The 13,184-nt window shown below is 37.1% G+C and overlaps 1 protein-coding gene across 1 annotated transcript; it reads left to right on the top strand.

Annotated features, from left to right (window-relative positions):
* The first annotated feature begins 6,334 nt into the window (after positions 1-6,334).
* On the top strand, positions 6,335-11,965 carry LOC116253969 (putative protein NRT1/ PTR FAMILY 2.2). Its single transcript, XM_031628977.2, has 4 exons — positions 6,335-6,583; positions 6,681-6,898; positions 8,880-9,403; positions 11,075-11,965. The coding sequence occupies exons 1-4, from the start codon at positions 6,430-6,432 to the stop codon at positions 11,484-11,486; spliced, it is 1,308 nt and encodes a 435-aa protein (XP_031484837.1). The 5' UTR covers positions 6,335-6,429; the 3' UTR covers positions 11,487-11,965.
* The last annotated feature ends 1,219 nt before the right edge of the window (positions 11,966-13,184 follow it).

Genomic DNA, 13,184 nt, shown 5'->3' with positions numbered 1-13,184 from the left:
AAAGCAAGAGTAGAGCCAAGGTAGGGCTCACTTGGGCCTTGGACCCACCTCAAAATTTATTTTTTCAAAAATTTACGGGTAAATTTTAAAAAAATTTACTTGTTTTCTATAAAAAATTTGAAAAATGATATTTCGGTCATATTCAAAATTTAGAAACTCTAATTTGACCCCCTCATAAAAAATTTGTAGCTCCACCTTGGATTAAAGGGTGCCAGTCAAGGCAGAAACTACTATGAAACTATATTCCAAGGCTGATGGTAGAGATTCGGGTGAGTGAGAGGAAATCCAAGTAAAGGCGGATGCCTCCCCCTTCTCCGCATCTCCGGGTCCATGGCTGTTTTTGATGTCTCAATGACAGAGACCCATCTAAATCCGGGTCCATGGCTGTTTTTGATGTCTCACTGACACAGACCCTTGGTGGTTCGTGCACAAACACAAAAACAAAAAAGGCAAAGGATTTCATTCGTCGAGGACAGCTAGGAATCCATTTCTAGATAGGGCAAATTTATGGACTGGATAGGAAAAAAAAATACATTTTGAAAAGTCAAAGATGTGGGCTTCAGTAAATGCCCACCACGTCATCTAAACTTTCAAGGAAGGGTTTTGAATATTAATGTAAGATTAATAAAAGATGGGGCAGTGAGGTTAATTGGCTTCATCAAATTATTACTTTGTCTTTTCTAATGAAGGGCACATCACATAAAGCTAGCAATTAATGTTGAGAAGAACAAAAACATCAATTATTTTTGTCATATTGAAATGTGCTTGCCTTGTAAAACTAGAGGACCACGTGGAATGAAGAGGAGCCGACGCATGTATACAAAAGAAAGGACCAAAAGGGTGGGGACCACGCATGGAAGGGTCCAATGTCATGTAAAGTTGGATTTGAAAGTCGTCGTACCCTTCAAGCTGCACAAAATAATGCATGCCTCTTCTCTAGAAAGCAGATTTCAGGAATTTTCTTAATTTATGTTGTTCCTTGCAAGTTAAATATTTTCTGCCATTTAAATTTTGCATTATTTATACTTTGGAAGAAAAAACCATGTAGAGAGCCTATTTGGAGCATGCCATAAAGAAAAAACAAAAAAGATTTTTTCTCTTTTCCGGCAAAGATTCTGGTGTTCTGTTCCTCACTTTTTTTTGTCACTTCCCGGCTGGTGGACAGTACATCGTCCCCACCATCTTAGAAGCGAGCTCGGGTTTTTCAACCTCACGCCCATTTCAAATTCGAAGGGAGCCGACGGTGTAGAAAGACAAAGTTGGGTCATTGTTATGAACTATACAAGTGTGGTGTCGGGATAGATACACACAAGTAATCATATTGAATTGGTTCCCTTGCGCCAGCAAAAGCCCAAGATATTTCACAGGCATTTCACCTTGCCACAATAAAGAATATCCATACATCTTCTTTTGAGATCCTCATTCGTATTATGAAAGACCATTTTGGATTTGGAGTTCTTGATAAGAAGTCCTGCTCAGTTCTCCATCTCATCGAGCAAATCTTTATACCCTTAATCGATCGTAGCGATCCCTACACAACAAGATTCATGACATATAGAAACACAAATTTAACTTGATTTTTCGGCGCGTGCTGAGGAAGACAGGATTCCGTGCCCATCATAGTGCCTTTGGCCTGAAGAAGAAGGAGCTAGGAGAAGAGGAAAGCAGACGCGATCATGGCTCATGGTCTCTTTCCCACCATGACTGTGAAGTGCATAAAGTTACATTCGTCCTCCTTTTTTGTTACTTTTACCGTTTTCTTCTTGTTTGTCTTTTACTTCCTTTTCATTCTCCCTTGTTTTCTTCATTTTCCACCGGCTGTATCGACTTTTGCTTTAATTTTCTTCCCTCGAATCGCTGCATTGTGGTTTTTTTGGTTATCGAATCGAGTAGGCGCCTTTCTTGAGCGCTCCATTTCTGAACAACTTTGAGCGTTTTCTTTTCTAATGTCAGAGAAACCTTCAGCGACCCATTGAGAGTTCTATTTTCTGAGGGGAAAAGAGCAAGAGAGAGACAGGGGAAGGATGAAATAAACTCAGAGAAACAAGGTTCAAAGGTGCATAGTTTGCATATAGGGTTAAGGTAGTTTGCATGATTTTTCTACTGTGTATACATAGGATTCAACATCTTTTTCCAGCCTCTGTTTCTAGGTTTTCAGCAGAACTAGTGACGATTCCCATCTTTCTTTTGCATATTGGTTCCTGAGCTTTATTATACCTTTTCTTGAACTAATCAATGCATTGATTACAAGAATAAAAAATGCCATTTCTAGTCAGGTTTAATTTGCGTTTTAATTCAATTACAGTGTACTTGGTTCATTACGTGATGTGGCATTTATTTGAACTATATTTTTCTTTATTAATAATTAAGGAAGTCCTCTACTCGCTACAAAATTTGCATTAAAAACACAAACAATGTCTGTGGGTGACCTCTACTCATTGTCACAAAAAACATGTATGGTTATTATATGACAAAGAATTTCTCAGGTATAATATGGTAAAGTTGTATATCGGAAAAATCTCAGTAAATTTTAAAAAAATTTAAAACATTTAATAAATCCAAAAAATTATAAAAAATGCAAAAAATCGTGTAGAATACGTGTTTTTTTTCACGTTTTTTACGCGTTTTTTCTCAATAAGATGCGTTTTTGTGACAGTGGATTAAATACTGAAAAAAGGAAAAAAGAATTAAAATGCATGAATTTCTAGTTTTTTTTCTACTAATCAAATCAAAAGAAAATTTTTCTATGGACACAACATCTTTAGATTCAGAGAAACTAAATGCAGTCTGTCATCGACGATTGTTTCTCTGATCACACAGTAATTAGTAACCTGTCAAAGCGGTGGCTCATGCAGGTTCGAGAACACGTACGTCTGATCACACCCAGCCCTCCCTTCTTCACTTCTGCTATAAAATATGAACACATCTGCAACATGAATCGACATCACCAGCCATGTACATAACAAAATCAATATACGTGGGTAAAAATGAACTTAACAGAAGTAAAGTTGGTACATAGATTTTGCTATGTAATTGTGGGTATGAGCCAGCAACCCCGTTAATTATACTTTATTTTCTTTTTTTGAGCTTTTCATATAATAGAATTACATTAAATATATTTCTTTAATTAGTCGATTAATTAGAAGTTAATTAATTTTTTACCTTACCTTAAGTGCAGAGGTTCTTGTTAGTTGCATGATGTTCCAGGCATAGAGTTCCGAACCAACAACAAACCTTTCAAGGTCAGTACCTCATGCCTCAGCTGTTATGTTCAAACCTAACCTACACGCATTGAATCAATTATTGAATGATGAAACCTGAGAAGTGAAACCAACAAAACAAGCCCGGGGTCAAACGACCTAACAACATAAAATTCAGTCTCAAGGTGAAATATATGGAGATATTTAGATTTTTTATAGAAGTAAAATTCCATCTAAATTTCACATATCAATCACAGAGAATAAAATGGAACTCACTTGTATGGAAGAGTGAAACAACTACCAGGTGGAACATTATTTTCTTGATCCTTGGCATTAGAAAAATCAGAAAATAAGTATGTCCCATGTATATCGTGTGCACATAAATATGTATGTAATTGCAGCACATAAAGTCTTAATCGGTTTTCTATGGTGGCGTTATCTTCTTCGGTTTGTGTTGTTCTTTGGTTGATCTGCTTTACTTTTTACTGTTACCTGACGGAGGATTTCAGAACTTTCTTTAATGTAGCTGAACTTTCTTGTTCTCTAGTGGGTCTCAGAGATGATGCAGTTCAAAATCTTTGGCAGCATCTGATATTTATTTACGCCACTTTTTTTTTTAGAACAATTTACATATTATTTTTTGTAGTTAGTGTCTTTCGATTGTCTGTTTCTTGTCTTAATTTGACTTTCTTTTTCTTCAGTATTATTTCGATGAAAATTGTGGCATGGTGTCGAATTGTTGGTTCAGTTCCGTCGGTATCATTTGATTGAGGTAGATGCCCTACAATAGGCTTGTAGAAGGTGTGACATCATATTGGTTTTGAGAATCAAGCTGATAGTAGATAATCCTATTAGACCTAGTAAAAAGCTAACTTTAAACCAAAATTCTTTGGCTGATTCTTTAATACATGGCATTCATCAATTTCGGTGAACTATGATTTTTTAGTAAAATAAACTTGTTTAATGTTGATGGATATTTGAATGCTTCCGTGGTTTGATAATGAGGTTGTTGAAGATTTTATAAAACTAGATGCTCAGCATATAGTTGCATCTACACCTACTTCATGCACGAGATTTGTATTTAAAAAATTCAACCGTGTTTAGTGAACTGGTTTTTGTTTTTTTTTTGTTTTTGTCATTATTGAAGCTATAGCGGTGCTCAAACGCACTGCTATTGGTTACTCACCGGTACAGGTTCGGAAACAATTCGACTGGGAAAAAAATCATGGGTATAGAAAACGTTTTTTTTTTAACACCAAAAAATAAAAAATGCAAAAATATGAGTATAATACACGTATAATATGGGTATTATACGGGATAAAAGTATAATACACATATAATACAGGTATTATATGTGTTTTTCTTGATTTTTCATATTTTTTTGTTAATTTTTAATTTTTTTATAAATCTAAGGATTTATTAAATATTTTAAATTTTTAAAAATTCACTAAGATTTTTCCAAGATATTGTCATATTATACCCATACACTTTTTTTGTGACAATGATATAGACTGTAGCAGCGATAAGAGTGAAACTATCACTGATATAGGAGCGTTTGGCTGTTGTGACCCCAATATTTTATCTCACTTTATTGGTTTAAATGGGTGAATTTAACCGATAAATCAAAGGAAGCAAAATTCTTATTTTATTAAGAAAAAGCTAATACAAGTGAGCAACACGATTCAGGCGGAAGTTATCATTTCCATGAGGGATCGATAGATGAAAAAAAGAAAAAGAAAAGGAGGATAATTCACATTATGGTTTATTACATTCCCTCAAGCCGATTTTCAAAACAAAATTTTCACAAAGCCATTTTTCCAAAACAACCTTTTTTCTTTTTAATTTGTCATTCAAACTCAACCACATGATACATGAACTAGTTGCGTCACCACTGGTGCACGACTTTTCATGCGTAGTATGGTGAAGGACTAAAATATTTTTAGTTTAAGAAAAATTATAAAGATACAATTTGAAAAAAAATGAAAAAAAAAGTAAATAGATTATGTTAGATATTTTTAATAAATTACTAAAATGTCCTCTCCTCATTTACTACGCCTATGCACCTAGCATACATAACTTTCTCTCCATGATCTATCTTCCCATCCGCTGTGGGCGCTTAAAACTTTGTTATTTTCTTTAGAAAGGCTGCACACGTCAACTATATCAATATACAACTAAACCTGTTTTAGCAAGCTCGTTCTTTATTGTTTCCTTTCCAATTGGCACTACGCCACCTTGATCATACCTACAAGTTATAAGCTTTGCTTTCTTCCAAGATTCACCCAGGGACACTGCTTAGACAGATTAGTAAATAAATTCTTACACATGTTACTTTTAACGATGTACAGCGTTGGAGGTCAGTAATGTTTCAATTTCACCACCAGAATAGTTCCAAGAATAGTTCCATGCATTGATAAAGACTGCTTTTAACCGAAGTCTTCCAGTGAACCGTCAGTAAAAATTCATACTTACCAATATTTGGCTTTGAACATCGGTAAAAGTTTACTTTCATTGATGATATTTTTTATGTGTCGGTGAAACCATCTATTTTTTTGTAGTGGTTCTATGTCCACGGATTTATTTTTTAGTTTTTAATAAAAAATTTTATGTTTTTTTTCAGTATATTGGTAAAACATGACAACATATAATATTTATAAGCTGGAAGAATAGCATTTTCTGTTCGAAGTCTTGGTTGAGATTCATTAACGATGTGTAGCTTCATTTTTTAGGAGAACAAACTGTCCAACTAAGCTCATTATCACTCTTTGGAACGTTTTGCAGAAATTCGATAGAGATTTTCTGAATGAGGCACCCACAACTCTCAACAAAATATGTTTTATTCACATATAATTATATTTATTGGATGTAACTAATTATATATATATTAAATTATATATAAAAAAAAATATATTTTTTTAAAAAAGACAAAGACTCAGACCCATGTTTTGAGAAGTTGAGCCAGCCCATGTTTCGAGAAGTTGGGCTAGCCCATACTGTAGCGGTGAGGCCAAAAACCGACTTCTTATCCGGCTGGGACCATATTCTCAGCCCTGCCTTCCATTCTTTCCTTCGACTCAGAAAAAAAATATAGAGAGTGCCAAATAAATATCTTGGTTTCTTGCCTGTGCTAGTTTTTCTATATTTATGGAATAGGTGAGTGAAGACCAGTATTATTGGACGATAGTGTTAGGCTCTTGGCAACAGCCATCCCTCAAACGCATACAGAGAAATGAGAAAGGAGAAAGAAGACGGTGGGCAAGAAATGCCTTCTCTAGATGAAGGCAGTCTGGTACCAGCCCTTGCCATTGCAATTCCAAACGAGAATGTAGGGCAGACCAGCTCTAAGAAAGGTGGCGGCTGGGCGACAGCCCCTTTTATTCTAGGTAACGCGCTATTAAACCTTCTGTTCGTGAACCAGGACCTGAAGATGATGTGGAAATAAGAAATTGACAGAATCATGTTGTTGGTGTTGTATTGCAGGGAGTTCATTGGCTTCCACGGTTGCCTCTTACGGAGTGACCATAAACCTATTACAGTTCCTTGTCCGCCGGTTCAACATCAGCAACATTCGCGCATCGCAGATCACCAATACAATCAACTCTGTCATGTGCCTGTCTCCGGTGGCCGGCGCCGTCCTCTGTGATGCATACCTGGGCTGCTTCTTAACCATTTCTGTCTTCACGTTCATCTCCTTCTTGGTATGTATTTTTATCCGCTTTCTATGCGTTCTTCTTGATCGATCGCCGGCTTCTTCACCTCATATGAAAGGATAAAAGAATATTATGAAAAAGTTAAAAAGTCTAATATATTAATTTCTTTTTTATGAAAATTTTGAAAGTCCCCAACCATTTTTTTTTTCATTGGTGTATATTTATGAATGCACACCTCTATACAAGCAACTCTATCTCCATTTGATGGAAGTAGTTGAACGCATGGAGAATGAGTTTCGCACACTACCCTATCGCAAAAAAAAAAAAAAAAAAAAAAAATACATGCACAAGGGGTGCGTATAATACCCTATCTCCATTCAAAAATTAAATGTTCCTCTTAGTTTTTTACCATTTCTTATGCTTATCAAAAGATTCCCTTTTCCAGTTGTTGAAGGCATTTTTGTCACTATGCACAAGGGTTGCGTATAATAACCCAGTTTCGGATGAGATGGCCTTCGGAGATGATGTGGTTTGCTTGTGATGGGACATTGTTGTCATATACTTCGACCTAACTTTCACGAGCAGCTGTCAGAAACTTAAGGCCTAAAAGGTTGTTTATGTTGGGCTTCAATCCAAAATGTCAGTAGCACCATGAAATGACTGTGATGCTTTTGTTTTTCATAGGTCTAAAAGGGAAATCTTATGTGTGAAAATGAAACAGAACTCGGTTCACCAAAAAAATATAAATAGTTTTATAGTTTGTTAACGAGTTTTATAAGCCTTGTTTAGTGGCTTCTTTGGCACATCCAGAATCTAGTTTATTAATGATATTAGAAGGGCCATGAGGCTTTTATAAAAACCAGGTTTTGTTGACACCAAAATACCTTTCGTACCTGGTTTTGGAGATAAAAACAGGTTTTGTTTTGGTGTGTCATCCAAACGTCTGCTTAGACTTAAAAAAAAAACAACAACAACAATAGAAAAGCAGTAATAGAAAATGTAGCCTTTCATAAATTTGAAACAAAATGAAAACTCAGAATTAAGTGGATTGGAGTTGTGAGGACTACATTAAAACTAGGGTTAAAATATGGGCGCTTTAAATGAACAAATATTGACCAAAACAATTAGTGACCAAAATACCCACATTAAAATAAAAAAGAAACTTTTTGTAAGGATAAAAAGGATTGTAATAAAAATGAAAAATCTAAACTAGCTATTATTTTATAAAAATTTCAAAAATACCCTCCACCCCCTCTTGGTGCATACTAGCCCATGCACAAAAGTATGCACACAACTCGATCTGAAAAGACTATGCCTTCCAAAAGTAACTAACACGCTCACCTGCCTCAAGCTGTACTAGTAACGGTGTTACATCAATTTCTACCCATCTACAATTTGTTGTTATTCTCACTATCAAAAGGCTGCAAAAATGTGTATTATTCACAAAAAATAATATTTTTCCTAATAATCAAGTTGGCTCAGCTTATCCAAACCACATGCCGGATTATGAGACAGTGGGTTAAGCTAAACCTTGAGTTCAAATTGTATTTGAGCTGATCTCCAGCCATGTTTGTGAAAAATCTAGCGGAGCTCAAGCAGCCACTGAATCAGCTCCTGTCCAGCGCTAGCTCAAAGGGACCCTCATTCTAGCTGCCTTGCTTGATACATCTGGTTGTGATATCGTACTTCAGCAAAGTTGATTAATCAATGAAAAAATTAAATATATATGTCCTCGTGATCTGAACCATCAATTCTACTTAAAAAAGCAATGTACCAATCAAATGATTAGAAGTTCTACATTCCAACCTAATATATATATATATATATAAAAGAAAATGAGGTTGACACAATGGGTAGGGCGGAAGCCGGTAGGCGACTAGTGGTTTTGAATCTTAGTGTGTCAATTTCTTGTGTTACAAAAACAAGGGCACTCATTTGCAATTTGAAGCATAACGGGGGGCCAATTAATAATGGCAGCACAAAACAATTACCATCTAATATCATACATGCCCACAAACTTTTCTGGCAGGGGAGTTTGATGTTAGCTCTGGCAGCATCGCTTCCATCCATGGCGCCACCTTCCTGCGACCATGAACTGGGCTCGTGCCAATCCCCCACGCCGACCCAATTTGCCTTCCTATGCTTGGCCTTCAGTGTCACCACCCTGGGCCTCGCAGGGACCTGCTTCACCTACGTTACGATCGGCGCGAACCAGTTTGATAGGAAGAAGGAGCAGGAAACGTTTGTTAGCTACTATTTCCTCACTACCACAGTCTCGATGCTCGTTCCATCGACCGTCATTGTTTACGTCATGGACAACGTGGGATGGAACTGGGGCTACGGCTTGTGTGCGGTGCTGAGCGCCACTAGTGTGGCCCTGTTTGTTCCAACCAAGTGGTTCTGCAGGGATGCGAGACCGGAAGGCAGTCCTTTCATCAACTTGGCTCGCGTTGTGGTCAGTGCGGCTCGAAAAAGTAAGCTCCAATTGTCAGTGAAGGAAGAGGACTACTATCATGGCAGTGGCAAGCTTTCAGAATTGACTTCCAGGTTCAGGTATACTTTGGAGCGTCATCACAAGCCCTTGGCACTATTATTTATGAGAACTAGGTCCGTCTTTGTCCTTGTTGGCAGTCACCCAAAGGGCGAAACTCATTTTAACTTGAATATTTAGTCTTCTTGTTGGAACACATGCTCCTTCCTTCTCCTTATCCCTGTGGTTCAGATCTAGTTGTTTGGGAACTTGTGTCAGCCACCTTTTGATAAGATAATAACAGCCACTTTGCCTCTCGGTTGTGCTTCGAGGTAAACTTTTGCAGTCAAATCTACTAATAACTTTTTATTAAAACACTAGGAACTTAATGGGGTTGTCGCATACACTTAGGCCGCCCTTGGATGATACGTTTAAATGGAGGCAAAATGTGGCTTTGCCTCCAAAACAATGTTTAAGGCAACGTTTAGGTGACAGTAAAAACTGTGGTTAAATCATCTTTACTATTACATTTTGTCATCTTGTTGTGGCACTTGCTTCCCGACAAAGTTCATGTGTGTGGGAGAGAACCCCATTACTCGAGTCAGTGGCCGAAACTTTCTCTCATCTTATCTATATGGTCAAGAAGTAAGTGGGAACTTACGTGAACTTATGGTAACACCATTCAACTTGGGACCCGTCTCTTCTACCATGTGTTTCAAGGTAGATTTTTGTAGTAGAATCTATTCATAGGTTTTCATTTAAAAAAAAAAAACACTTCAAAATTAATGAGGTTGCCACATACAGTCAGCCCGTTTTTGGATGACACATTTTGGAGGCAAAATGTTGGTTTGCCTCCAAAATATTCTTTAAGGCGTTTTTTGTGTGATTGTCAAAACTGATTTTGTGAAGAACTTAGTTTTGATAAAATAACATTTTCAAAAGAGAGTAAAGAATCTGGTCCAATCAGTTTTTTTTCTTTTTTTGGTTGAAAAATATTGTTTTTAGATCTACCTCAACATCGCCGTCCTTGCTAACTTGCCTCACCTGAAGGTTCAAAATACCTTTAGTAAGGACAATTTGTAAGCTTCAACGGTTAACTTGTGTTCACTTTGCTACTTATCTATTATCTAATATTATTAATGCATGACTATTTATATCTAAGAAACTTAGTTCGTCTATTAGTATTTAAAATAATTATGTGATTTTTTTCAAGTCAAAAACTTTTCAAGGCAAACCCTCATTGTACTATTTAATTTTTAATGGAAATGGAAAATCTTTACTAATTTAAAAATTAAGTTTCCGAAAATAATATTATGTTGCACCTTTTCCATTAACCATAGGAGATTTTTTTTCTCTCTTTTTAACAATATATATGAAAATATTAAGTGCGTCACACATTATTGCCAATACTTTTAAGCAGGTTTTACAAAATTTATCCTTTCTTTATGTAGAAGACAACTGAACATATTTACTAACCCGTTGTTCTTGACCCCGTTTCCCACCCAGGTCCAGAAGTAGTTCTGGACCAAGGGCAAGGGGAAAGGGAAAGGGGGAGGAGGAACTTGGGTCGCTTGAGGGTGCCATCTTCTCTCTCTCTCTCCTTTCTTCTCTTAAATTTAAATTCTCTTGATGCATGTGGGACAGGTTCTTGTTTGGAAGAATGACATTATTTTTATGATTTTTGATTCATACTAAAATTGTTCTGTCCAAAATATGTCTAAATCTTCACTAGCATTTTCTTTTCCCTCTTGCAGTTTCATCAACAAGGCTGCCCTCATAACGGGAGGTGACACCCACTTGGACGGCTCTATAGCAAAACGTTGGAGACTGCACCATCCAAGAAGTGGAAGACCTCAAGACTCTGGTCCGGCTGTTTCCTCTATGGTCCACCGGAATCTACCTCAACATCGCCATGGCAATTCAAACCAATCTCACCATTCTGCAGTCTCTCACCATGGACCGCAGTTTGGGCCCAAACTTCAAGATTCCTGCAGCTTCCTTCCAAGTCTTCTCCAACATCAGCATGGCCATCTCCCTACCACTCATCGACAGATTCTCTTATCCGGTCTCCAGGTTGCTGACTCGACGGCAGCTCACGCTTCTTCACAAGATAGGCCTGGGACATGTGCTCGCCATCGTTGGCTTGGCCGCCATGGCCTGTGTTGAGGCAAGAAGGCTTCAGGTAAAGCACCAACATGGTCTTGCCATCGCCGGCGACCACCTTGATGCCGTTGTTCCAATCTCAGCCCTCTGGCTGGTTTTGCCTTTGGTGATCCTTGGAGTAGGCTCGGCTTTCTATCTTCCTGAACAAGTGAACCTGTACTACCAAGAATTTCCGGCTTCCCTCAAGAACGTCGGCACGTCGGTGTGCTTGTTGGCTGTTGGGATTGGATATTATTTGAGTACGACTGTTGTTCATGCAGTGCAAAAGGCTACGCCATGGCTGACTGATGATATCAACAGAGGACGTGTAGACAAAGTCTACTGGATGCTGGCAGGGTTGGAAGGGGTCAATTTCCTTTACTACGTCTTGTGTGCTAAGCTTTACGAATTTCAGGCCAGTGTCTAGCTTATGTGATATATGTTAAGAAACTTTCACTTGCTGCAGGTAATGCAAAAAATAAAGGATACTAATCTGTTGATCACTTAAAGTCAGTATCACACATGTGGGGAGATTTTCATAATCTTGCCATATTTAAGAAAAAACAATCAAATAAGACGAAAAAATGGGAAAAAATAGTGAGATTTTGAAAATCTCGCACAAAATGAAAATGCTCGGGAATTTATCGTGATTTTCCCTAAGATTTTAGTATTTGTTTAGTTTTATGAAATTTTTAAGGTTTTTTATGGTTTTTATTTTTTTAATTGACTAAAATTGTCTAGATATTCTTGCGATTTGTCTGAGAAGAAAAACTTCCCAGAAGAATACCTCTGCAAAAACCTCACCGAGATTGTTTCGAAAACGATATTTGTGGCAAGCGTAGAATGTATCAGATGGTTCCCAAGAATAATATGGATATGAAGTGAAATAGAATTTGAAAGATCATTTTAGAATGTGTTTGCAATTGATCCACTTCAGATATTTAGCTCATGAAAATGGTGTTCGTACTTATTAATTTGCTTACCGGCAGTTGATTGTAGATATGATATTTTCTATGCCTTCAATGAGAGTTCACAAAAGGTTCCAAGTTGGGGAACTCTTTGAAGGAGCAAGAAGAAAGAAGACTCCAAAAGTACTCAATTAATGTCAACCGACAGGAAGCTGGCTGTTCTATCAGTTGATTCTTCATGCCCAACTTTAGATCGAACCTCCCAACTGTTTAGCTTTTGTATGCATCCATCTCTGGAATCAAGAGATTATCAACGGAATGTACAAAGTATACTTGCATCTGTTTAGGCCAGGACGAGCCTTGATTCCTTCAAGTTGAAAAATATCGAGAGTCCTATTTGGCCAGAATGCATGATCTCTTCTCAAAAATGGGTTAGAATTTTAATTCATCTAACCATTGTTGACCATTCAAAAGAAAAAAATAACAAACAAATAGTCCCCTACGTAAGAGGTAAGAGGATTCGTTACTTAATTGTCCATTTTGAAGCATCAATGATTTGCTTAAAAATAAGAAAAAGGGTTCTCCCCATTTGAAGGTAATCTTGAGAAGAATACCATTGATGACACTCAATGGACGGTTTATCATTAATATACAAAGTAGACGTTAGTTAAAATTAACTTTGGTGGATTTTTCTCATCACACTGCAAAAGTAGGGTACGGGGCAGTTTTAACAAAATCAGGACTAAATGGTTGCTGGTCGATGCAGGAACTACTATGGAACTATGAGTCCTAGCAAACATGCCTAAGGGTAAAG

This window comes from Nymphaea colorata, chromosome 5 (assembly GCF_008831285.2).
Source record: "Nymphaea colorata isolate Beijing-Zhang1983 chromosome 5, ASM883128v2, whole genome shotgun sequence".
Lineage (NCBI taxonomy): Eukaryota > Viridiplantae > Streptophyta > Magnoliopsida > Nymphaeales > Nymphaeaceae > Nymphaea > Nymphaea colorata.
The sequence above is the reverse complement of the archived record's forward strand: the minus strand, read 5'-3'. Positions and strand labels throughout refer to the sequence as shown.

Coding starts and splice junctions, on each gene's coding strand:
- LOC116253969 (XM_031628977.2), top strand. CDS start 6,430: ATGAGAAAGGAGAAAGAAGACGGTGGGCAAGAAATGCCTTCTCTAGAT. Junction 6,584..6,680: donor GACAGCCCCTTTTATTCTAG/GTAACGCGCTAT, acceptor GTTGTATTGCAG/GGAGTTCATTGGCTTCCACG. Junction 9,404..11,074: donor GAATTGACTTCCAGGTTCAG/GTATACTTTGGA, acceptor TCCCTCTTGCAG/TTTCATCAACAAGGCTGCCC.